Below are 26,830 nucleotides of genomic sequence, written 5' to 3'. Positions count from 1 at the left end.
TCTTCCTGTTTGTAATTTATTGTGGTCCTTTGGACGGCAACATATGACATGCCTGTAGAGATACTGGAAAGTATAATGAAACTGGAAATCTTGTCTAAAGCACACTACTACCTCTGATCTGAAACTAGATCTACAGCAAATTTGATCTTTAGATGATTTATAGAACTAAACAATGGCTATACACTTACAGATTTAATTTAAAAATTCTCCTCATCAAGTAACAACCTGAGGACTTAATATTAATAATAATCAAAATATGAGTGATTAAGTAAAAATATTTATATATACATTTTATACATTTTACATTTCATTATATATTTTCATTTTAGTTTTAGTTTAAGTATTTTTGTGCTTTTTTCATTTTATTTATTTATTTATTTACAATTATATATTTTTAATTTTACTTGTTTATATAAAATATCACACTGTTCTTTTAACACAGTGTTACAGTAGTAGCATCACTGCTTTAGTTTTCCAGTTTCTCAGTTCTTGTTTCTTCTTCTGGCTGAAATTGAGTCTTATGTAAGTTCTGGGAACATGATTTAAAGATTTATATTTATTTTATTTTTAATTTATTTTATTTTAACACTTATTTTTAACAAAATCATCTATTTTTATAATATTTTAATTGCCAAAATATTTTAATGTTAAATTCATTTTTTTTTTATCTTAATTTTATTTTATTTCTAATATGTACAGTATATATTCCAATATTATTAATGTTGTTTTTAATTTTAGTAAGACATTGCATCACAGTAGGAAATATATATTGTTAGACAAATAGCAATATATTGTTAGACAAATAAATTAAAATTATTGTGAGAAAGTCGACTGGCAAAAATGCATTGCAATATTCACAGATCGCTCCGTCACTACAGCGTCTTTAATAAAGTGAGCATGTTCAGCATAGTGGATGTTTCGAGTTCTTTTTTAGTCTCTCGCCTCATCTCTGAAGCTGCATGATGCGATATCTAGGTTGGTGGCATTTGCCCCAGATGTCTGTGATATTTACGTCCAGCTTTTATTTTGTATGTGCGGTGCTCCTCAACCTGTCAAATGACAAACCTGAGGTGACAGCAACTCTAAATGCCAGCTGTCGGTGTGTGTTTGCAGGGTGATGCAGGCGGAGCGCCGGGACCGATAGGACCCCCGGGCCTCAAGGGTGAACCTGGTGAGCCCTGCTCTGTCGGAATTTGCAATGGGGTAGGTACACTACACCATTCCTGTCTTTCTCTTTCCCTTCACCTCCATTTTCCCCACTTAATATCTGCTCTTTGGGCACCACTTATAGACAAACAGAATATCACTCAACACGTATCCAACATCCCGCCGCTTTGATGACAGCTCAGATTTAAGAGGCACACTGACAATGATGTTATGCACCTGTAAATCTGTGACACATTGCCACACATGCATTCTTTCTCTGCCAGCAGCCGGGGTTATTGATGACAGCTCCTTGTTTTCAGCTTTGACAATGAAATACTGTTCATGCTAATTCACCGCTTTGGTTAAACTATCTTTAAAAACGCCTTTGCTGTACCATCCTGACGGTACACCTGTCAGCTGTCCTGGAATGTTATAGATTGGGTTACATTTCTAGTATGTAATGTAAAAGTATAAACAATATATAAACAATAGTTTAAAGACCGCATGAAATTGAAGTTGTGGTCATCTTTTCTTCCCTGTTGTGATACATTTCTTAAAAAAAAGAAAAAACTGCAGAGCAGGACATGATTTGGTCCATCGGGAGAGAATTGGATCATTGAATAATTATTTGCTATTGTGTCTTATTTCTTGCTGACTTGCCTGCGGTTTCCATGTTAGTTAGGTGCCAGCTGAACTCTGACCTTTTATGTTTTGTTTGCGAGGGAAGGAGAGAAACTTCACATTAACTGTAAAGTCGGTGAGTCATCCAGAATGTAGGTATATAGACAGATGGGTGGTGGGCAGACCGGGCACTTGTTGATCAGCTGAATGATTTGCTGGATGGAAATCTGTATAGCGTGAAGTCAGTCACCTTTATTTCCTCGCTTTTAGTGAAAAAAAAAAGAGAGGGACATTTATTTAAGTGAATGAAAGAACTCAAAACTGACAATTTGTATACACTCCTGGGGCTCGTTTTGCTCTTTATAGTAGCTCAAGTGGTAGAGCATCGTGTTAGCAAGTGCAAGGTTGGGGGTTTGAATCCCAGGGAACAGATGTCAGGAGAAAGTTGTTGTAATTTGCTTTGTATAAAAGCGTCTGCTAAATGCATTGATTTAATTTAATTTAATTTAAATGCCTATTATTTTTATTATTATTATCCAATACTTAATTTGACATAAAAATGTGGGGGGAGAATTTATATAATAATAATATTATTAATAATGTAATTATTTAAATTGAAGAAAAAAAAAAACTTTGTTGTTGTTGATATCACTTTAAACACCCAATTTTATTTTCGTTCAATTTCTTTCTAAGGCCTTACTGTATTTAATCAATTCAATATAATAAATGATTCTATATTTTGAAGTCATAGGGTTCAAAAAGGATGTTTACCTTCCGTCTATGGCTGTTTCTGCAATGCGAAAACTACTTGCTAATCTAATTCTTGCTGACCACAAAAATCAATTTTCCATCAGTGGCATATAGCAAATAATGCTTACTGTAACTCTTTCACACTGTCGGCTCCTGCAATATCACTTGCAAATCACACAGAAAAAAAAAAACAAAAAACAATAAAAAATTAGCTGTGAATTGCACCAAACTCAAGTGCGTGCCGTATTTGGCAGTGTTTAGGGAGCTTCTTGAAATTGTGTCTTGTCAAGCTGCAAGCCACTGATTCAAAGTGGTTAAGAAAAAGTGGATTACTTTTTTAACTGTTTATATAATATATGACACTGTTCTTTTAAAACGGTTTTCATAGCATCATCACTACTTTAGTATTCCCAAAACACTGTTCCTATAAAAGTTTCTAATTTCTTGACTTGTGTCTTCTTATCTGGCTGAAACTGAGTCTTATGTAAGTACGGTATTCATTTGAGTTGGTGTTTCATCTCTTGCTTTGCACTAGGAGGAGGTCGTGTCTGGTCTTCGGGGGTCGCGGGGCCCTAAGGTAGGTCACTGCGAGAGATTCTTTTTGAAGTATTTAGTTTAATTTTCTATAAAGGAACACCCCCACTCATATTTCCCTGTGCTGTGCTTTGTCTTTTAGTCTTTTTTTTTTAATGGTGTGATAAGAAATGTCAGCATTATGAATAATGTTGCTAAACTACAGAAAACAGTTTTGACTCATTCCCAAAGTTTAAAACAAAGCAAATTGTGTGGAATACAGTTTTCAAACTTTTCGAAATTGTCTGTGGTAATAGAGCTTAACTTGTTTTAAACCCTGAATATTTATTTAAGCCAGTTACATGCTGTCATAAATGACTAGCTTATGCAGAATGCTCTGTTAAAGCTCTTATTTTACTGCTGTGTAAGCATCTGTTTTTAAGGGTTTAGTTTTAAATGTATTACATACTCCCTGAAGATGTTCGTGATGTTGATATGGCAACCATTTTCAAACCACAATAATTGTTCAGCAAAGCCTCATTGTCTAAACTTGCACTACTTGACAGTGCTCTATGTATTTTGTAGTTAATTTAGTTTGACTGAATGAACTTTTTTGCCCTCTACCAGGGTGAGCGAGGTGTACCTGGAGTACCCGGAGATGCTGGAGAGAAAGGAGAACCTGGCATTGGAATCACTGGACCCCCTGTAAGTACCTGTTCAAGAATTATAACTTCATTTAAAGGGTTAGTTCACACAAAACAGAAAATTCTCTCATTTACTCGCTGTCATGTTGTTTCAAACTTTCTTTTGTGGAACACAAAGTTTGACATTTTAGTTTGTTCCTCACACAGTAATATGGTACAGCATCAAAAGAGTTGGAATATATTGTACAAGTCAAATTAATAACTGTTATGATACATTTTGTCAGAATTGGAGCTCGACAACTGCTTTATTCTTTTCCACTGAGTCATACAGGTTTGCAATGACAATGACTTTTCACACAGATATACACAGTCTGCATTATCGTTTCTTCATCCCACATACTTCCCGCAGACAACCACAGAACTTATATCATAAGTTCACACTATATAATATATAAGCATTTCAAGTAGCTTTAGATCTTAGCATTTATAATTTTTTTGTATATCAGACTGAAAACAATATTTATATGACAAGTGTCATAATTAATAGAAAATTAATTAATTGTTAATTTATTTTCTGTAGGGTTTGATGGGAGCTAAAGGTGAACCAGGAATTCAGGTAAAAGATCAATTAACATGCAGAAATCAACAAATTACATGTAGACCTAGCATGTAAACGAGATATAATTCATGTACTAAGGGTGGGAGAAGATATTGATTTTCCGATGCATCGCATTCTCTCTTCAACGATTCTGAGCTTAGTGTTTCACACATATGGCAAGTGTGTGTGTGTGTGTGTGTGTGCACTAGACTAGTGACAATCGCGGTGGGCTTCATTGCAAGGGATATCTGCTGAGACACTTCCACCCGCCGTTATTTCAGTTTTACTTTAGATATGCTTTCATTTATGCAGTTTTTTTTTGTGCAGTATGTATTAGATGCAGGAAACTCATGTACTGACAGATTTTCACTTGCGCTTTGTTTTTGTTAATACAATAATTTTGTTGTGTATTTAAGGCGAGACACTGCAGGTGAATAGGGTAAAAAAAATAACCAATAGTTATTACCTTACTTACCCAGTTGATTGATTACATTGATTATTGCATTTTTTTGTTTGTTTTTGTATTACAAGTTTTCAAAAATGTTATGTGTAAATATGCAAATGAGGCATTTTTTATTGAAATATGCGCTAATTTGCATAAATGTCTAGTACAAAAATCTGAACACTAGATGAAGTCAGTTTTAAATTTTTTTTATATATTTTTCTGACATACAGTATTAGAGTCAAATGTTTTTACAGAGGGAATTCTGGGTATCTTTTTTTTGTCACTCCATAATTCAGAAAATACTTTGAACAGCCAGAAAACAATATATTTTCACAATTTTGGGGGGATTAAAATGTTATATATAATCAAGGAAAATATATATGAACAAATCCCTCTGTGAAAACCTTCAGAATATAGACAGGAATAAAAATGTAAAGTTTAGTGTGTGTAAGTGCTACTGAAGTGGAAATTTATGGCTCAGTGTTGGAGAAAAAACTGTGTTTTTGCCTGCAGTGTCTCACCTTAAAGGACTAATCCCCCTATGGAGTCAGTATAATGTATATTTGACTTTTGAGGCTTAATACTTTTAATTAAAGCACTAAAGGATTTTCAGTTAGAATGTTTTCAGCTTGTTTATTTTCATATAAAAATACGAAATACAGTTGCATGAAACAGTGGTATAAACACCATGCAATGTAAATGGGGATAATCGTAATTAATAATCATAATTATAATTTCAAGGGAATAATCGACAATTAAGATTTTTTTCATAATCATGCAGCCCTAGTGTTATTTTCACAGGGTCCTCGTGGACCTGCAGGATCAGTTGGAGTGCAAGGAATTATGGTGAGAAATGCTTTTATTACTTTAAATCCAAAAAAAATATCAAAATAATTATATGTGAGAATTATTTTATATAAATAATACTTAAATACCTTAAATATTCTTAAATGCATATATTTTTTTTATGTCTTTATCTGAAAGGGACCTCCAGGCCCACAAGGCAGACCAGGACCCCCTGGACCCCCTGGAGAACCGGTTTGTAATTATTTATTTTTTTAACTAACATGCTGATATTGCCTTTTTCTGGACATTCCTAGAAACAAAGTTTATATCCAGGTACACACGATGTGTTTGTTTTTGATCTGCAAATGAAAATAGTTGAATTACGATATTGACATAGCACTCCATGCGGAATAAAATAAATATTTGTTTGTACAGCGTCTCATTTTCTAATGTTGTGTCTAATGCTGCTCTAAATGGTTCTTTTTCAGACAGCACTACCTATTGTTGGAGATATGGGGACATTAATGAAGGTACTGTTTCATCCAGCTATCTAGTCTAATGGATGCTAACATTAATAGTATGAATTATGATGAACAGAACTAAATAAAATAAAGAAAAGATGCAGAATTTACAGCAAGGTCTTATGCACCCAAAAAGTTTCCTTTGAGATGTATATCAGCAAGACTTTTGCAGACTTTGAAACCTTTCATCTCAAACTAAAGGTGTTTAAAAATCTATTTTAAACTGTTCGCTTCAGTCAGATCATGGGTGGATCTTAAGACAGATCTTACCCCATGTAACCTAGAAGAAGCTTTTTTCCCCTCTATTAAACCAGAAGATTTCAGAAACATTGCCTTTCCTATTATACACAATATTTTAGTAACAAAACACAAGTGGAGTTTATACAGCGGAGATATAAAGCCCATTTTGATCTGAAATTGCTTTGAAGAACTTTAAAGCATTTATAATTTATTTAATTGTCCGCTCTTTTGCTCTCTTTCAAACTCTTTAAATTAATGTATATTCAGCACTTAGAAAAAGAAACATTCTTTGAACTTTCTCTCACTGCTCTCCCTTTAATTTTTCTATACAAGTACTTTTTGTTCTGTCATCTCTATTCATCTGAAGTTTCTGTATGCGACTAGAGAAACTTCAGACAAGATAAATGCCCATGTTCAAATACTGATGCAGTGAGATTCTTAGGACTGAACTGTCAAACACAACAACACAGAGAGCTACTTAAAGTAGCTTATGCACTGTAATTCATCTCCAGTTTAGACTTGATGTGTTTTCATATACAAAGAAAAGGGAATGCATTAAAACATACTTAAATGTCAAAAGAACAAGCAAGTTAATGACTTTTGTCTACAGATTTTGAATTGGGTCATGTCACGCAATAAAAAATAAATATTCTTTTGAGGGCATTCTCTCTTCTACATAATAAAAAAAAAATAAGGAAAAATATTAACAAAATAATTAGCTGTGTACAATAATTATTTTGTGTATTTAAAAAGAATAACCCCCCCCCAAAAAAAAAGAATAAAACAAAATAAAATAAAAAATGTAATCATATTGAAGCCATTCCTTGAATATGATTTTTTTCTTCTGTGAAACACAAAAGAGGATATGCAAATATCAACTTGCTCTTTTGTTTTACACAACAAAAGTACTGTAGATGATTTATGTACTTGCAATATATATATATATGTATGTATGTATGTATGTGTATATAATTGTCTATAATTGTTATTTATAATGAAGATCTGATTCACAGTTTAATGCCAAAATCAAAAAATGCCAACGCTCTTTTTGTTTAGATTTTCAGGTGTTGAAAGCCTTTTTGAATGTGTACGAATTTCCTCTTTTCTCCTCTAATGTTATACCTCCACTGCTATGTCGGTTACATTCAATTTGCTAATTGTCAGTCTTGCACAAACGACACAAATATAAATGTGGTTCCTGAATCACCCTGCACTTATTGAGCAGGTCGGACTAATGCACTAGTAAATTACTACCTTCAGATACACGCTGGTTCCACGTACGAAAAGAGCATCCAATGTGAAATGTCAACGCAATCCTTACAACCCATTACGCTAAACCACGGATTACGCTTTGCAAGTATACAGTTTCCCTCTTAAAGAGCACAAGAGAAAAATGCTGCTTATGTAGCTCCGGAGTTTCAAAACCGCTTTTGAAAGCACCTTTGCTTCTGCTTTTTCTGTTTGTCTCTGTATCAATGGGTAAATCTATTGAGGTGAATGCATCAGGCTGGCAAGGTTAAAATCTCGGGGAAAAGGCTTTGAAAAAAAAAAAGTGCTTCCATCATGCATGCCTTTTATCATTTTCTCCATCTGAATTGTTTTTAACTTTGGGTTTGACCTTTAGCGTTTTTAGCTATGTGCAAAGCTAGATTGCCATGCCAAATGTGTCTATGAAAGCTGGTAAAAGCATAAATCTAGATTGGTAAATATGAATCTTACACTAATGCAATAAAGGTCAGAAGCAGATAAACCTGTCTAGAGCTCATGGGCACACAAAAAAGACATTGGAGTCCGTAAACTGTGCCATGTTTTACTTAAGATGTGTTTTAGAAGAAATGAGATGGAGGTAAAATTCATCCTTATATTTCAGAATATCTACTATAAAAATTATAAGGAAGCATTAATGACATAATCATAGAAATATAACTTCTCGAAATGTCTAAACATCGTCCGAGTCAAGGTGCAAGTGGAATCATTGGTGAATTTTTAAACCATTAAAAAATAACCATGAATTAGATCATTTACAAATGCACAGTATATCAGAACTTCAGTTTGTTGCAGATTATTCAGGACTTTCAAATTCAGCTAAATAGGTTTTATGTTTTATATTAATATTTCCTGCATTCTAAGGCATACCATTACTCTTAGTTGAGCAACTGACACAACTTTAGCATTTGACACAGTTTAGTCCACAAAAAATATTTCTGTGCTACCATTTTGCTTTGTTTTACTTGTTTTTAGAACAAAAATGTTCTATGTTTTATACATAAGCAAATCACAAGATGTATGATATGTATTTTAAAACTGGAAAAGTCTGCATTTTAAAATAGAACTAATTTTACCTGCCAAATTCTTAGTTTTATATGCTGATTGTTTCAGCATTAGAGAAAATCCTTAATTTTTTCTCATCTGCATAATTTAATCACAGGCAGCTGTATTTGATGGATCCTTTCTGAATATGTTGACCTTAAAAAAAGCTTAATTTTGAGATGTGTTGCATCCTGAGCTTATCTGACCAGAAGGAGAGTGAGATTAAAAGAGAGAAAGTGGGATTTCTGCACCTTATATTGTGTGTGTTTGTGATGTTGGCAGAACGCCTGCAGTGTGTGTCAGAACAGAGTGCCAGGATTGCCAGGGCAGAAGGGAGAAAAAGGTTCCCTTGGAACTCCAGGTATCCCAGGAATGGATGGAGTAAAGGTACAATTTGAATCTCCTCACTAATTAATATTCTGTTCTTCCACCTGAGATTCCCTAGCACTGCTTTCTGTCATTTCTGGCTGATGCAATTAACAGATTGTTTATAGGTGGCACCATCGTAGACACAAATACACCAGACATTCCTGCAGTCCAGTCATTTGATATGAATGTGTATAAAATATGAAACAGTGGTTTTTAATCCTGGTCCTTTTTTGAGTTTGTGCTCTCATTCTGTAAAATGCATCCTGCTTTGTTTGATATTTAATTATTTGACATGATTACATTCATACATTAACTCTGGCCAAAGTGTTCAAATACTAGGCTGCACTACTGCATATTCGTGTTTCTGTCTCGTGGATCTGGCTCCTTATGTTCTGGTTTGGCTTTGACAGGGGGATCAGGGACTTCGGGGCCCAGCTGGTAATCCTGGAAAAGAGGGTCCGAAGGTAAGTCGCCCTAAATCAGAGATTAGAGAAGAGAGTCGTGTGATTGGCAGACACATGAGCTTTAGCTGCAATTCTGGAAGTAAATTGCCTCTGTTACAACAAGGTGAATATATTACACATGGTGCAACAATTGTAGGAAATAATGGTTTGTATTCTTGTTCAGTCGAGTGCCTGAATGTGAGACATTCAGTGACAGGCAAGAATTGAAGCCAAAGATAAACATTAATAATAAATGAGAGCATTCTTAGTGAGAAACTAAATCAAAAGATTGTACTTACTGTCTCAACTATTTTCCATCTGTCTCGTTGTGTTGTAGGGAGTGAAGGGTGAGAGAGGCTTCCCTGGTCCGATGGGGGACAAGGGTGATGAGGTGAGTTATCAGAATTACATGGTGCAATGCAACAAATCGAACTAATCCTGTTACAGTTAGTGGAGTTGTCTGATGCGTCATAGTTGACTACTGTACTGCTGCTTGTGTAACTAAATCTTTCAGACTCTGGATCTGAAATGAAGTGATTTTATTTGTTTGACCAGTTTGCTGTTTGCATAGGTATTTAAATGTACTTCTGGCATATATATCGTCAATGTCAGGTTGTTTTGTATACTTTTGCATTTGAAGTAATGCTAACATTGTATAGAAATGTATTTGCTACTCTACAGTTGGGCCAAAGGATTTTTATTAAAAAAAATAAATACATAAAAGGTAATTTTCAATTTTATGCTGTTGAAGTTTAGCCTCAAGCTTACAGTTAATTGGTCCAAGGTTAAAGAATGCATTTGCATACAATACAATTATTACTACAATGGTATTTGTCTGTTTCTCTATTCCCAGGGGTCCCAAGGTGTGCCAGGATTGCCTGGGTCCACAGGCCGCATGGGTCCACAGGTGAGAATTCTCCAATAAAAATAAATGTTATCATGACTTCTTAATTACCACGTGGCTACTACATTTTTTTTCTTGCGATGTATATAATCATAAATAACCTCATGCATAATCCTCTGCATTTAGGGACTTATTGGCAGACCAGGACCTGCAGGGCCCCTAGGACCAAAGGGAGAACGGGTAAGTGTAATCAAGTGATAATATCTAAAATAATATTTAGTACCTTAAAAAAAGATAGAGTTATTTCAAACCCAGACATACAGTACTATTAATTATTTGTGGAACAAAGTGAGATGTTTGCAGACTGTTCACGCTATATTTTTCTATAGAATATACATTACAGACATATGGATAATGTCAAGTACATAAGTGAACACTAGATTTGAGGGCTGCTGTTGAGAAGATATAAAAAAGAATAATGTATTTAAATTTGGACCATTTCTTTCACAAAATGATCATATGTTCTCAGAAGGCCTGAAATATAATGCCAATGGACTACTTTCGTGTATTTTTTTTTACATCTTTAAAATGGTTAATTTTGCCCATGCCGATAGCCTTGTGGAGAGCATGCTGGCATAACAGCGCCATTGCGCTATGGGCGACCCGAGTTTCGAGTCCCAACTCAAGGACCTTTCCTGATCCTACCCCCCATCTCTCTCCCATTTTGCTTCCTGTCAGTTATGATCTGTCCTATTGTAATAAAGGTGAAAATGACAAAAAAGTTTTTTTTTTTTTTATGGTTCATTTTGTATTCCACTTATATACGTTTTAGCATACAGGTTTAGCACAACACGAGAGTGAGTGTTCATTTGTTATGTATATCATTTTAAATGTTATGTTTACACATTCCAGAGTTAAACAGAATTTTAGAGTGGGATAAAATCAAAATGTAAGGCACATCTTTTTCTCACTTTTCTGTGACCCATCTGCTTCTGTATGAGTCACACACACTGCCTGATAAATGGCTGGACTAATACTCGGTTAGCGGGAGATGAGTGAATATGCTGCTTAATGTGTTCAGCAAGCTAGTGGTGTGCCCTGCAGTCTGCAGATATACACTAGAAAGGGGATAGAGGCATTTTTCATCGGTTTTCATCAGCTGGTCAGCTCCACTGAGAGCCAACCCAATAGAGCCAAGGGGCACCAAGTGTATCCTCAAAACTTCCAAATGCTCTATCTGACACCTGTTATTATTCACAACATTTGCTAACACTGCAGTGTGGTGTTTCGCCCTGACTCTCAATGCAATCACATACTTTGTTTGAAGAGGCAGTTTGTGTTATGCATGTAAAGGAAATAAATTTATTTCTTTTCCAGGGCAGCGAAGGACCGCAAGGCAGACCCGGACCCCCTGGACCCCCTGTAAGTTCTGAATTAAAGTGTGCATTTTCTACACCACTAGGAATTGCAAACATAATTGCATAAATGACGAATACTTTCCTACAGGTTTCCCACTGTCTGTCATTGGTCGCCAAATAGATATCTCCGCCCCAATCTAGCATTAAATGGTTGGAGTTTTGAATACAACAAGCAATGTTTTGATAGTGCAACAGTATTTATCCTTTTTGGGATAATCAGCATACATGTGGTTTATTAATAGTTCTGTGTAAAAATGGAATGGGAACAACAATTTTACATAGAAAAAAAAATCAGCTTTCAAAATCAAAGTGTGCTTTAATCAAATAAAAAAACTTTTTTGAATACTTGTAATTGTAGTTTCATACAAGCTCAGACATGAATATTAGCTTCAGCATCCCACGTAACCATGTGGTTGTCATTTCGGTGAACAAGAAATATGCCAAATCTATTTTCTTCAACACTCTAGCTCATTTCAAACAAGCATAAGAAATGAAGAACTGAAATGTATACAGTATGCAGTGCTCTGATACATTAAATTGACAGCCATAATTTCATTACCACTTTAGTGACCCGAGAAATCCAAGCAAAATGACAATAATAGACTCATATTTAGTTTGTTTCCCTTAAGATTGCATAGCTTGCTGAATGATAAATAAGGAGAACAATCTCATTGACTTTTGTTTGAAGGAAGAAACTATCTCATATCTGGAAAACATAATATCATATTGATTTGGGTGGGTTATTTTGACTTGAGCTAATAAGCAATCACCTAGCAGCATACTTAAAAACCTAGTAAACTTGTTCTTTTCAGGGTGTCCCATATGCAGAGGGAAATGGGATGAGCAGTCTCTATAAGCTTCAGGTAAAACTTTAACCTGATACTAAAACACACTCACAGTATTATGTAACATATTTGTCATATTGTTCACACTTCATAAACGGCAATAATCCTTTTTATTATTTCTAGAATGGCGCAGCTAATACAGGTCAACCCGGACCACCAGGGCCCACGGTATGTGTCATATTTTTTAAATGATGTACCAAATTAAATAAATAGCTCTTTGACAGTGAAGTTGAATGTCAATACACAAAGAAGTTACATTGATTTGGGAATCTGTATTCGGTTTCGCCACTGATTTCAAGAGGTTTACACAGCATGAATTGAAGGACGGATCACGGCCACACAGACAAAAATCTGAAACCCAGACAATGAAAGTAGCCCACAGGGAGGAGGTCAAAACAAACCCATCACACATACTCAACAAAGTAGCTGTTGTAAAGAAGGGGTAACTGAAAAGCAGCGCTTTTACAGGAAAAAAAGAGAGAGAAATATGTATAAAAGAGCTTTTCTGCCCTAGTGGAATCATCCGATTAGCTTATCAACACAGTAACACGCACACTTATCTAGTCTGTATGTAATGTGTCCTTCCTTTCCATGAAGAACAAGAGTGTATTCCCTCCTGGGCCATCTTTACCAGACCGCCCAGAACTCTGGAAATGCTAAAACCTTATCAGTAGGTCTGAAAGAGGACACTCTCCAATCTCCCTCCTTACTGCGATAGACTCAAGGAGTTGCTTACAAGTCCCTGGGGATGCTTTGTTTCGGTTTATCCTCAACTGAACTTGTTCTAAGTGGGACGTGGCACCTCCTGTTAATGTGCCGCAGCTGGAGAAGACCACACTCAGACAAAGCACACTTAAAATTCAATTGAACTTCATTTGAACAATCAAGAGGCTTGTGACTGGAAGAACGGATCATGTCATAGGGTTGTGTTAGCATGCAGAGTCATGATATATTAGCTCTCTTGTGTGCTAAAGGGTAAAATGATCTTTTGAATTTAGTATTTAATCTCATTTTATTGGGGGAAATAAGGAAAATTGGAGGCACTCTTGAACTGAAAAAACTGGTTAAATTTGCCTCAATTTACTTTAGTGTTTTTATTTTATGTCTAATGCAGCTCTGTTTGGCTTTGTTCCTGAACCTAGCATGCTTCATCACTAAGTATGGTCTACGAAGGGAGCATCCTAAGCATTAGTTGGTTTGAAACTCTACATAGGCATAAACAGTGACACATTCACAGCACACATCATGCCTGAAATTCTTAGATAGATAGAGCACCATTCAGAATTCAGTTAAAGATGCCTTGAAAAACCTATTTAATTTGCTGAATTTGAATTGAGGTACTGTATTTAAATAATTGGGTCAGCCAATGGGTATTCAGAATTGTAATTCAAGTTCTCAAATTTTAATTTAACTTAACCTACAGCCCACGTTTCAGCTAAGAAAAAAAAAGAGAAAGGCATGACCAAACTAAAATAGTTAATGAAGCCGTTGTTACATGTTACATTCTTGTAGTCTTATTTGAATGAAGACATTTGTCAGTGGAAGTGGAATTATGAATTAATACAGAAAAAAAAAATGTATGTTTTTAAGGGCAGCTTTTGTATTATGCGTTTAAATGTGAATAATAAAGTTTTGAATTTTTTTCTCATTCAGCTTCTTTTTAGTTCTATTTGCTGAAATTAAAATTACAATACGTAGTATGGGCCCTATTTTAACGATCTGAAACGCAAGTGTCAAAGCGCGAAGCGCAAGTAACTTTGTGGGCGGGTCTCGGCGCTGTTGCTATTTTCCCGGCGGGATAAATGGCTCTTGCGCCCGGCGCAAATCTAAAATGGGTTGGTCTGAAGTAGCTTCATTATTCATAGGTGTGGTTTGGGCGTAACGTGAAATAAACCAATTGGAGCGTCATCCAACATTCCCTTTAAAAGCAGGTGCGCAAGTTCCATTATGGATTGCTATTATTATGGCGTATTTACCAGGCGCACGCCAGGAGCGGTTCACAGCCGAGGAGACTGATGTTCTTGTAAGAGCAGTGAAAGACAGAGAAGTTGTGTTGTATGGGGATGGGAGAAACCCACCCAAAATAGCATCGGTTAAACAGGCGTGGGAGGAAATAGCCACAATTGTTTCATCGATTTTTTTTTTCCTGGTTCTTGACGGACAAACAAATTTGTCAGATGTCCTTATATACATATATGTCTTGCCACTATCGGGCAAACAGGTCTGATCCTTAATTACTACAATTAGCCTGAATAATTTGTAAGCAAGATTTCACAATGATTTCCGTCATCTCATGTGTTAATATTTTTTTAGTGTAACAATTTATGATTTGCAAAAATAACTGTTGCATCTGTGTAGATTACATGAGCAAAGTGTATGCGCGTTGTATAGCCTACATTATGGTCAAGCTTGCGCCCTTAAAATAGCATAATGAACAACGCGCAACGCGCCACTGACTTTAGACTAGGTTTTTTCTGGTCAGTGGCGCAATTGTTTAATGGAACAGCAAAATAGCACCAGGGATTGTTTGCGCCGGAACACGCCTCCTTTTTTGCGCTGAACCGCCCAGGGAGCGCAAGTTCATTCACTAGTTTAGCGACGTGCTTCTGTGGAGGGAAAAGCGCGCTTTGCGCGGGTGCAAAATAGGAATGACACATGCGTCGGTGTACAAAGTCAATTGCACTGGGTGCAAGATAGGGCCCTATATATTCATCGAATATATATTAATTCATGATATCATTATTTGTTTAACTGTGTTGGAAGAACCCCTCCCAAAACATTTCCCAAAATACCTCAACATCTTAACACAATTATATAATCAGTAGATTCAAATGATGTCAAATATTTATCTGATAACATTGTAGTGGACATTTTGTGGTGCTCTGTTGCAAAATTATAATCTCTGAGTTGGCTGAATAAATCATACTGAACTGAGTTAATATTTCTAATCACTCGAGTAAAAATGTATTCTAAATGTGAATTGTTAATTACATGATGCAATGGTTTATTGTAAACTTCCTAGCCTTCCTTTCTTCTGTGATTCAAATTTCTTTGAATTACAACCCACTAAATTCTACTTCCTGTCATACCCATTAAACTTCCTGGGGTATGTTGTCAGTTTAATTCAAATTCACATATGAAATGCAAACGATCCAATTCTTAAATTCTGAGTTGTGCTCTACCCTGTTAGACTGACAGCTCACTCAGCTTTGGAACAGAAATCTGTCAGCATAATTCCCTTGTGGGTCTTTTATTTGACAGTCACTTGATTGTGTTACTGTTTGACAGCAAATCTAAGCAGATGTCATCCAGCTAATTACACAGATTGGATTAATTGATAGCACACATAGCAGTAAGGTCAAATAAGGTCAGTCTCACAGGCTAATTTTGTGCTTTTGATTTCCAGGGGCCCAAAGGAGATGAAGGAAGGATGGTGAGTTTTGCGTCTCTGTGATTTGTATTCAATGGTCTTCTGTCTTTCTATGTCTATAGATTTGAGGGAAACAGGTCTGACCAGCACTTGCTTTCTGGCTGGTCTCCATTAATCACAGCTCCTGGCTCGGAAGTAGCCCGCGAGCAGCCGACCATGACAGTTTAGTCACACAGCATTCTCAACAACAAAAGAAGTGATCAGGAACGGCGCCTAAATCAAATTGTCGCTGCATATTTTTCTGCCTGTGGGAGATTTGGGAAACGCAGTACATGCACAGTGTCCAACAAAAACACATGCACGAAACACCAGACAGATCCCTACAATAGCAACAATGCAGCTACAGCAGCCAAAAAGCGGGCACTTCCTGTTCTCTCGGGTGCAATTTTGATATTTTTATTGTTTCTTTCTTTGCAAAATGATTTTTCAGGGGCATGCTAATTTGACATTTGAATAAATGGTCCCAGCAGTCTCCGGCACCGCACTAGAATTGCCCCCATCTGTCTCGAGTCAATCCTCTTTCTGGTCCCATGTAGGTCTGTGCTCTGTTATACACAGCAGTCTACATGTGCGACAATTACTGCCACAATCCGTCTCGGTTGCGGGGAACGTTAACATGGCGCATGCTACCGTTCGTCAATAGCGACTGAGCCATGAGACGAATGTAATATACGATGCATTTTTCAGCACTCCGTGGACGTCTTCAGTGTGGAGAAGCGGCCAATCACTTTTGATGTATTATGAGCTCTGTTTGCGGCAAAGTACGTATGATTTATTAACACGGCAGGATAAATGAAAATGGAAGGAGGAAAGTAAATGCTTTGTCAGGAAGGTAATGCGACAGAATTAGAGTCAACTTGCCGCACTTGTCAGGATGAAGATAAATATGTGGGTTTTAATTGAAATAATCAGTGACATGCTGGAAAAATGGCATTTGGTGTTTGTTGAGCTGCTAAAATACATTACACAACCAGTCTGGTAGCTACGCTGTTGTGATCTGCTCCATCAGTTGACCTGGAAATACATTTTGAGTTCCACTGAAGGAAACCGGAAAGTCACAGCTTTCTAAAGATATCATTTTTTTCTACTCCAAACCATTGCTGTGATATAATCTTTTAAGAGTACTTATTTAAACTTTGGCTACTTTTATGGCCCAAGTGTAACGGATATATTATTTTGAAAGAAGTTTATTTTTGGGATACTTTTATTTTGGCGAGTGGTCCGCTTTTTGCGCATGCTGTAATTGCAGCAGGTGTAGACGAAGAAGAGCGTGATGTATGGGTGTGTCGCACACAGAAGTGAGTGCAGCGTTGTGATCGAGAAGCTCGTTCGATAAAGTTGATTCAACGGAAGATTATCGAGGCTTACGTCGAGTAAAATACAACTGCACTAAGTGAAGGTGTGGAAAGTGACCCGCGGCTCATAGAAGTAAATAGATTTTTTTTCTCGTGATGTGTGTTGGCTGTTAGAGTGACGCAGTTACGTAACGTGAAGGCCACTGAGATTGTGAGTAAGCTTAGAGTGAAAACCCTGTTTGCTTGTATTTTTTTTTTTAAATATCTTTTATGTGTTTTTGCTGCATTTTGCACTCGTGTTTTGATTGAAACGCATCGGCGAGATCTAACATGTCAACGAGACTGTTCACGTGTAATTAAGCTTCTCACACGTATTAGCGCACGTGAGACCGAGACCGCTGTGAAATGCAATTAACTTTTCCTCCGATCAGAGTTTGAAGATTGAGTTGTTACCCTGCCATCCAAGGGACATCTCCAGTTGATTCATCGCAGTTTGAACCCTTTTGAGGCAGTTTATCTGTGGGATATTTTTTTTCATTTATTATTTTTTTTACAAGACTGAGTGATTTTTTTTTTAAATTAAACTGTGATGTTCAGTTTATTTCAACGCACCCTACGTCCAGACAACGCACTCTAATTCATCGTTCTACGAACTGGTATTTTTCTCATTTTTTTCCATTTTATTCAGTGACTGAACTGATAAACAGTGAACTGTGATAATTCAAGTGCACTACAGAACAGAAGATACTGTGAGTAAACCTTTCAAAGGACATTTCTTATAAGTGCTCATTCTAAAGTAAGATTTAATTGTGTATTGTTTTCTTCAAATGTGATTGTTTAAAAGTGATCATTTGAGAAGGGTGAGAATTTGTGGGTCTACCAATTGAAAATTGTATGTGATTTCATTTTGAAGTTTCATTAGGTATTTGTTAAATCACAAGTGAAAGTTGACAAGTGAAAGTTTTTCTTTCAACTGATATGTTGAAGGTGATTATGTAAATTTGTAACAACGGCACAAATACTGTAAATTCTTTATATTTTCATTTAATTGCTTTCTTAATCAGACAAAAAAATAAAAATCATAGGAAGAAGAAATCTAGAATAAATAGTTTAATTTCTAAACTTGGAACGTGTACTCTTCTCTTGGGAGCTGTCAGGGAGTGGGGAAGTCTCACTTACTTTATTAGATCTGGGGAGGGAGGAGCATATAACACTGCACTGTCATATATGCAATTTCACTTCAGGAAGCCACCGTGTATCACTACTATAACTGAAGCCTACCCTTGTCAATCAGTAGTGTTCTAACACAATAGAGTAAGAAACCACATACCCACATTAGTGTGTAACGAGACTAAAAGGTTGGGGAACGGGGACCAAGATCCTTTCGTTGTCCAAACTTCCAGGGCAGCCATAATCCATTTCCCCTACACAACGGGCTTAATACCCCCGTTACAAAAGTGGCGTCACGAACAGGATCGAATTAGGCACATTTAGATAGTCACACGTCTCCAGGCCCACAAATTTTTGTCAAGTAAGAAAATGTCTGAGCTGGAGGAACTAAAGAGAGAGATGGCAGAGATGCAGAGGAGGTTTGCTGAGCAGGCGGGGGCACTTGACCAAGCCAGGACAGAGCAGAGAGAAGCCCTATCCTTAGCAAAGGTCGTAATTGAGAGCCAGGCCTCTGCCCAAGCGACCCCAGCTGCCATTTATATCCCTAGGGACCGGAAGCTCCCTGATTTCACTGGTTGCGTTTCAAAACCAGGTGACCTGAGTATTGAAGAATGGGTGGCATCAATGAAGTCTGCATTTCAAGTCATGAGGGTGCCCACTGAGGATCGGGTTGAGCTGGTGAAACAGCACCTAAAAGATGAGGCCAGAGCCACAGTGAAGTTCATGATGGATGGAAAAGAGGAGTCTGTTGACAACATCTTCACTGTTCTCCTTGACACCTATGGAGATAAAGTGCCCATTGGTACAAGGCTGAAGGACTTCTATGATCGTGCTCAGAATACAGGAGAAACAATACGTTCCTATGCATATGACCTTCGGGAAAGACTTAATTGTGTTCAGCGCCGAGAGCCAGCTAGAGTAGCAGATGCTGAAAAGGTTTTGAAAGAGCAACTGGTGCTAGGCCTAAAAGATGACTTCTTGCGCCGAGAGATGAAACGCAGAATTAAGGCTGAGCCAGATTTGAGTTTTGTGGAGTTGATGCAAGCGGCAATTACCTGGTCAGAGGAGGAAGAAGCACAGTCTTCTAGTAATCTCAGGCCCAGTATCCGTGCTAGAGGGGTAGTAAATGCTGCTGCAGCACAGGATGCTCCCTCCACTCTGTCTTTAGAGAAGTTGCATGAAGCAATTCAGAAAATAGCTGCTCGTCAAGAGGAATTATATCAAATCGTTCATGCAAAAGAAAGGGATAGACCACAGCAGAACCATCCAAAGAAACAACCGTTAAAAGACAGTGAAGGACGTTATATTTGTTATTCATGTGGTGAACCTGGACACACCAGCCGCTATTGTCCACAAGGAGGCAAGTCTGGGAGGGGACCAGCCCCACCACAGTGTATAGTGGAGTCTGCTGAAGTTACAGAGAAAGACTCAGGAGGTGCAGTACAGAAAAGCCCAGGGCCCTCATTGATTAGATGTCACACTGCAGAATGGCTGGCGGATGAGGCTGCTGATAAACTGAAGGATAGTGCTTTTGGGGATTGTCTTGCAGTTGATGTGAAGATAGCCGGTGTCAGGACCAAGTGCCTCTTAGATACAGGGTCAGAGGTGTCCACCATCTCCGAATCCCACTTCAGACAGCATTTTGGGGAGCAAAAGCTAAAGTTGTCCTCTGCATGTTGGGTTAAATTGACAGCGGCCAATGGACTAGACATTCCTGTCTTAGGTTGCTTACAGGCTGATGTCGAATGTATGGGAAAAGTGTTTCCTAGGAAGTGCATATTCGTTTTGACTGACACAAGTCCTGATGTCAAGGAAATGAAAGGAGTGTCTGGGATCATCGGTATGAATATACTCAATGAAGTGCAGTCTTTGTTCATCTCAGCAGAGGGGATGGAAAAGGTAGACAAGTATAGTCAGCGAGATGAAGCTCAAGTCCGGAGGGTACTTGCAAGAGTTGAGAAGGAAGCAGGACATCTAGGGCCTGGCGGAAGGATTGGGTATGTTAAGATTGCTGGAAGACAAGCTGTCACTATTCCTCCCCGCTGTGAGAAGGTACTTGAGGGCCTCTGTGGAGTGTCACCTAGGGTGAAATGTAATGTGCTGGTAGAACTTGCAGATGGCACTAGTTTGCCAAAAGGACTCTTAGTGGCTCATGTTCTTGCTAAAACAAACTGTGGAAAGGTTCCTGTGCGTATGCTGAACTTGAGTGGAAAGACTGTTAGAATTGCACCCCGATCTAGAGTGGCTTCTATTTTTAAGCCAAAAGAGGTGGTCACAAAGGATGTTCTTGAACTGGAGGAAGATGACGGTGTACTTCATGTCAAAGGATTAAAGGAAGATAATGTTCATGCTGATAATAACTTACTTCTGCAGCCGCCAGTTCCGGTTGAAGTAAATTATGAGGGTCTCACACCAACACAATGTGAAAGGCTCGTTGAGTTGTTATCAAAAAACAGAGATGTCTTCTCCAGAGATGACCGAGATTATGGTTACACCACAGCTGTGGTGCATGATATCCCTACTGGCGAAGCACCACCGATAAAACAGCGTCATCGTAGAGTACCACCACAGATATTTCAAGAAGTCAAGAGGCATGTCCAAAATCTGGTGTCTCAGGGAATCCTCAAAGAAAGCAGTAGCCCCTGGGCATCACCGGCAGTTATCGTAATGAAGAAAGATGGCAGTGTGCGTTTTTGCTGCGATTATCGAAAGCTGAACCAAGTGACGTATAAGGATGCTTATCCGCTTCCACGGGTGGACGAGTCCTTGGATGCATTGGGCAACGCTAAACTGTTCTCTACACTGGATTTGACTGCTGGGTATTTCCAGGTGGCTGTGAGTGAGAAAGATAGGGAGAAGACAGCCGTCACCACCCCATTTGGGCTGTTTGAGTGGACCAGGATGCCGTTCGGGTTGTGCAATGCTCCGGCCACTTTTCAGCGTCTGATGGGTGTGGTGCTAGGTGACTTGGCCTTTGATGTTCTTCTGGTCTATCTGGATGATGTCATTATCTTCTCCAGAGATTTTGAAAGTCACTGTGAGAGGTTAGAACTTGTCTTTAACCGGCTAAGAAAACATGGTCTGAAGTTAAAGCCAAGCAAGTGCTTCTTTCTAAGGCCTGAAGTAAAGTTTTTAGGGCACCAGATTTGCTCAGAAGGCATAAAAGTAGATAACGAGAAAGTTAAAGCTTTGGACACCTGGCCAGTTCCCAGAAATGTGAGAGAAGTCAGGCAAGTGCTCGGTTTTATGAGTTATTACCGAAGATTCGTCCCAAGGTTTGCTCAAATGGCCAAACCACTACATGCGCTGGTAAGTGGAGGAAAGAGAAGCAAGACGCCAGTAACATTCACTTGGACTCAAGACTGCCAGACCGCATTGGATGATTTGAAAGGGTGTTTAATGTCTCCACCAATTCTGGCATACCCTGACTTCAGTGAGCCCTTTACACTTACCACGGATGGAAGTCATCACGGACTGGGAGCAGTCCTTAGCCAGAAGCAGGAGGGGATTGAGCGTGTGGTGGCATATGCAAGCAGAGGACTAAGAGGTTCAGAGAAGAATGATAAAAACTATAGTGCATTCAAGTTGGAGCTGCTTGCATTAAAGTGGGCGATCACAGAAAAATTTAGAGAATACCTCATGTATTCAAAATTCACGGTGATTACTGACCATAACCCACTACGGTACCTTTACTCCGCTAATCTTGGTGCAGTTGAGCAGCGCTGGGTAGCACAGCTGGCAGAGTATGACTTTGAGGTATGTTATAAACCTGGCCGACACAACACAAATGCAGACGCCTTGTCAAGGATCCCCTCAAGGGAGGAACCAGAGGAGGACGATGATGGAAAGGATTTCATCAGACTAGGAGCTGACGAGGTGAGAGCATGCTTGTGGCCAGGCAGGAGAATTGACCGAGAGGAACTTGAAGGTAAAGCTGCGGTTCAAGCATCAATAAGAGGAGAAATAAATGGGTATAGCTGGAGCGAGATAGGAAAGCAACAGAAGAACGATCCTTTGATCGGCCCCATTTATAAAGCAGTATCTGAGAACAAGAGACCAAGTAGAATGAATCTCAATTGTATGGAGTCTAAAATGAAAAAGCTTGCCAAGGAGTTTGACCGTCTTAAGTTGCGTCAGGGAGTGCTGTTCAGACGCATCCTGGATCCTAGGGATGGGGAAGAGATCTGGCAGATGGTCGTTCCTGAGCCTCTACAGCATGAAGTGTATGAGGGACAACATGAACACGGAGGTCATTTCGGTGAAAGAAGTACATTAACTCGAATGAGACGCAGTTATTACTGGCCTACCATGTCTGCAGATGTTCCATGCTGGATAAGGCAGTGCAAGAGATGTACACTGGCCAAAGATGTTTTCCCCAGGCTTCGAGCTCCTATGACATGCAGTAATGTTTCAGCTCCATTAGAGGTCCTAGCCATGGATTATACACAGCTTGAACAATCTTCTGGAGGGTATGAAAATGTGCTCGTTCTCACTGATATGTTTACCAGATTCACAGTCGCTGTTGCTACCAGGAATCAGACTGCAAATACAACTGCAAAGGCCCTGCTCAAGCACTGGTTTGTTTATTATGGCTGTCCGGCTCGTTTGCATTCTGACCAGGGCAGATGTTTCGAGGCCAATGTGATCAAAGAGCTTTGCAAGATCTATGGTATAGGTAAAAGTCGTACGAGCCCATACCATCCACAGGGAAACTCTCAGTGTGAGAGATTTAATCGTACCATGCACGACTTGTTAAGAACTTTGCCTCCAGAGAAGAAGAGAGATTGGAAGACTCATCTGCCAGAGCTGGTAATGGCCTACAACAGTAATGTCCATTCATCTACTGGTTATTCTCCGTTCTATTTAATGTTCGGAAGGGATGCACGTTTACCAATGGATGTCCTTGGAGAAAAGGATCTAAAAGAGGATGAGGTGGATAACCTAGATGACTGGGTGAAAGCTCATCATGCAAGACTGAAGACGGCTGTGGAAGTTGCAAACGCAGCATCTCAAGAGGCTTCCAGAAGGAGAAAGAGGATTTATGATCGCAAGACATTTGGAGCTCTTGTGAGGCCTGGAGATCGGGTGCTACTGCGCAATCACAAACACAGGGGTAGAAATAAAATTCAGGACAAATGGGAAGACACACCTTATTTAGTGATAAAGCAAAACCACTCAGACATACCTGTGTTTACCATCAAACCAGAAAAGGGGGGTCCTACAAAAGTAGTACACCGAGATCAGCTTCGGCACTGTTCGTTCCCATCACCTACAACACCGCGTACATGCCGGCATCGTGTGAGAGATAAAACAGAGACAGTCACAGACATATCGGACTTTGTCTGCTATCCTGAAGCTCCGCAACACTCCACTTACCATGCACACACAAGGGTGGGTCAAGGGGAGTCAGAGGAAATACGACAGTGTGACAACTACGAGAATCATAATGTAATAGCAGAATCAGAGTTGAGGGTACAAGGTGACTCAGATGATGCTGATGTTTCTGAAACTGAAAGGGAAAGTATTTCTGAGCCTAGGCGTTCTCAGAGGCAAAACAAGGGTATCTTACCTGTGAAGTACAGAAGTGACTATGTTGTGAAATAAGAGTTCAGAGTTTTCTGAAACTTTGGGTAATAATAAGTTATTAATCTATAATGCCATGTTTCTTAACATGTTGTTTTGTGTTTCAGAGATGAATCTGCCGGAGATGTCAATGGAGTGGCAGGGTCTAGCAGGGGGGAATGTAACGGATATATTATTTTGAAAGAAGTTTATTTTTGGGATACTTTTATTTTGGCGAGTGGTCCGCTTTTTGCGCATGCTGTAATTGCAGCAGGTGTAGACGAAGAAGAGCGTGATGTATGGGTGTGTCGCACACAGAAGTGAGTGCAGCGTTGTGATCGAGAAGCTCGTTCGATAAAGTTGATTCAACGGAAGATTATCGAGGCTTACGTCGAGTAAAATACAACTGCACTAAGTGAAGGTGTGGAAAGTGACCCGCGGCTCATAGAAGTAAATAGATTTTTTTTCTCGTGATGTGTGTTGGCTGTTAGAGTGACGCAGTTACGTAACGTGAAGGCCACTGAGATTGTGAGTAAGCTTAGAGTGAAAACCCTGTTTGCTTGTATTTTTTTTTTTAAATATCTTTTATGTGTTTTTGCTGCATTTTGCACTCGTGTTTTGATTGAAACGCATCGGCGAGATCTAACATGTCAACGAGACTGTTCACGTGTAATTAAGCTTCTCACACGTATTAGCGCACGTGAGACCGAGACCGCTGTGAAATGCAATTAACTTTTCCTCCGATCAGAGTTTGAAGATTGAGTTGTTACCCCTGCCATCCAAGGGACATCTCCAGTTGATTCATCGCAGTTTGAACCCTTTTGAGGCAGTTTATCTGTGGGATATTTTTTTTCATTTATTATTTTTTTTACAAGACTGAGTGATTTTTTTTTTAAATTAAACTGTGATGTTCAGTTTATTTCAACGCACCCTACGTCCAGACAACGCACTCTAATTCATCGTTCTACGAACTGGTATTTTTCTCATTTTTTTCCATTTTATTCAGTGACTGAACTGATAAACAGTGAACTGTGATAATTCAAGTGCACTACAGAACAGAAGATACTGTGAGTAAACCTTTCAAAGGACATTTCTTATAAGTGCTCATTCTAAAGTAAGATTTAATTGTGTATTGTTTTCTTCAAATGTGATTGTTTAAAAGTGATCATTTGAGAAGGGTGAGAATTTGTGGGTCTACCAATTGAAAATTGTATGTGATTTCATTTTGAAGTTTCATTAGGTATTTGTTAAATCACAAGTGAAAGTTGACAAGTGAAAGTTTTTCTTTCAACTGATATGTTGAAGGTGATTATGTAAATTTGTAACAACGGCACAAATACTGTAAATTCTTTATATTTTCATTTAATTGCTTTCTTAATCAGACAAAAAAATAAAAATCATAGGAAGAAGAAATCTAGAATAAATAGTTTAATTTCTAAACTTGGAACGTGTACTCTTCTCTTGGGAGCTGTCAGGGAGTGGGGAAGTCTCACTTACTTTATTAGATCTGGGGAGGGAGGAGCATATAACACTGCACTGTCATATATGCAATTTCACTTCAGGAAGCCACCGTGTATCACTACTATAACTGAAGCCTACCCTTGTCAATCAGTAGTGTTCTAACACAATAGAGTAAGAAACCACATACCCACATTAGTGTGTAACGAGACTAAAAGGTTGGGGAACGGGGACCAAGATCCTTTCGTTGTCCAAACTTCCAGGGCAGCCATAATCCATTTCCCCTACACAACGGGCTTAATACCCCCGTTACACAAGGGTTGATTTTTATTATATATGTGTTTAATTCTTATATGTGTGTGTGTGTGTGTGTGTGTGTGTGTGTGTGTGTGTGTGTGTGTGTGTGTGTGTGTGTGTGTGTTTTGAAGGTAACATTAAATTTGACTCTGAAACTTTTTACCATGCTTTCGTCATTTAGCTTTACTGCTTTTCAAATGCCATATGTATAGATTTGATTGTTTTACTTTTGTCCCAGAGCCAGAAAATCCAATTTTCAGAATATCCAGCTAATCCATCATAAAAATATATATAAATATTACATTTTGAAACTATTCAATTATAAATGAAAAGTAAAAATGAACCATTTTAACATTTGTGTGAAAATGCTGGATCATGCAACGCATTGTAAAATTCATGAAAAAATGTACATATAAAAGTTGTGAAAAAAATTACATATTAAAATATTTTAAAGTAGAAAACAGTTACTTTTAACTGTAATAATATTTATAATTTATGTTAGTCTTATTTACTGTATATTTTAATATGAAAAACTTTTAATATATATATATATATATATATATATATATATATATATATATATGTATGTATACACATACATACATACATACACGTGTGTGTGCGTTTGTCTTTTTACAATACAAAAAATTTGCTTTAATATTTATTTTAATATTTTATTAATTATTTTCTACATTTTAATTATGTTTAATGTAAATAGAACATTTGAGATGCATTGAAAATTACACTGTGATGAAAATTGTCGTTACATTTCTAAAAGTCCACAGGGCTAAAAAAAAAAAAAAACTGTTTTTTGTTTTTGGAATTTTGAGAAAAATTTGAGTCCGTATTTGTTTACTCAAAATTACCATTTGTGCACTTCTCTTTAAACAACTACATTTTCAATCCAAAATTCTTCAATTTGCATTGAAAAATGTAGTGAAGTTAGTTGCACTGCCACTTTTACTCACTCTCTCCTCAACTCTAACACACATACACAGACTTTCACACATGAAGGTGTCCGTGCTGAGCTGGAATGTGTTTCTTTTATTCCAGGGTGAGCCGGGGCTGATGGGATTACCAGGTCTAGAGGGGATGCCAGGTGCTAAGGTAAGTGCATTTAAATGA

The 26,830-nt window shown here is 38.0% G+C and overlaps 1 protein-coding gene across 2 annotated transcripts in view; it reads left to right on the top strand.

Annotated features, from left to right (window-relative positions):
- Window positions 1–26,830, top strand: part of LOC113112522 (collagen alpha-1(XIX) chain-like) — a 174,610-nt gene that overhangs the window by 129,070 nt on the left and 18,710 nt on the right. For both annotated transcript variants that reach the window (XM_026278187.1, XM_026278188.1), the window contains 17 exons: window positions 1,114–1,203; window positions 3,053–3,094; window positions 3,658–3,735; window positions 4,255–4,290; window positions 5,519–5,563; window positions 5,702–5,755; window positions 5,992–6,033; window positions 8,857–8,961; window positions 9,354–9,407; window positions 9,724–9,777; window positions 10,240–10,293; window positions 10,417–10,470; window positions 11,608–11,652; window positions 12,461–12,511; window positions 12,617–12,661; window positions 15,900–15,926; window positions 26,759–26,812. In XM_026278187.1, coding sequence (XP_026133972.1) covers window positions 1,114–1,203; window positions 3,053–3,094; window positions 3,658–3,735; window positions 4,255–4,290; window positions 5,519–5,563; window positions 5,702–5,755; window positions 5,992–6,033; window positions 8,857–8,961; window positions 9,354–9,407; window positions 9,724–9,777; window positions 10,240–10,293; window positions 10,417–10,470; window positions 11,608–11,652; window positions 12,461–12,511; window positions 12,617–12,661; window positions 15,900–15,926; window positions 26,759–26,812 — 930 coding nt within the window. The remainder of the gene's footprint in view (window positions 1–1,113; window positions 1,204–3,052; window positions 3,095–3,657; window positions 3,736–4,254; window positions 4,291–5,518; window positions 5,564–5,701; window positions 5,756–5,991; window positions 6,034–8,856; window positions 8,962–9,353; window positions 9,408–9,723; window positions 9,778–10,239; window positions 10,294–10,416; window positions 10,471–11,607; window positions 11,653–12,460; window positions 12,512–12,616; window positions 12,662–15,899; window positions 15,927–26,758; window positions 26,813–26,830) is intronic.

This window comes from Carassius auratus, chromosome 13, assembly GCF_003368295.1.
Source record: "Carassius auratus strain Wakin chromosome 13, ASM336829v1, whole genome shotgun sequence".
Lineage (NCBI taxonomy): Eukaryota > Metazoa > Chordata > Actinopteri > Cypriniformes > Cyprinidae > Carassius > Carassius auratus.
Note: the sequence above shows the minus strand (reverse complement) of the source record. Positions and strands in the feature narration are given on the sequence as shown.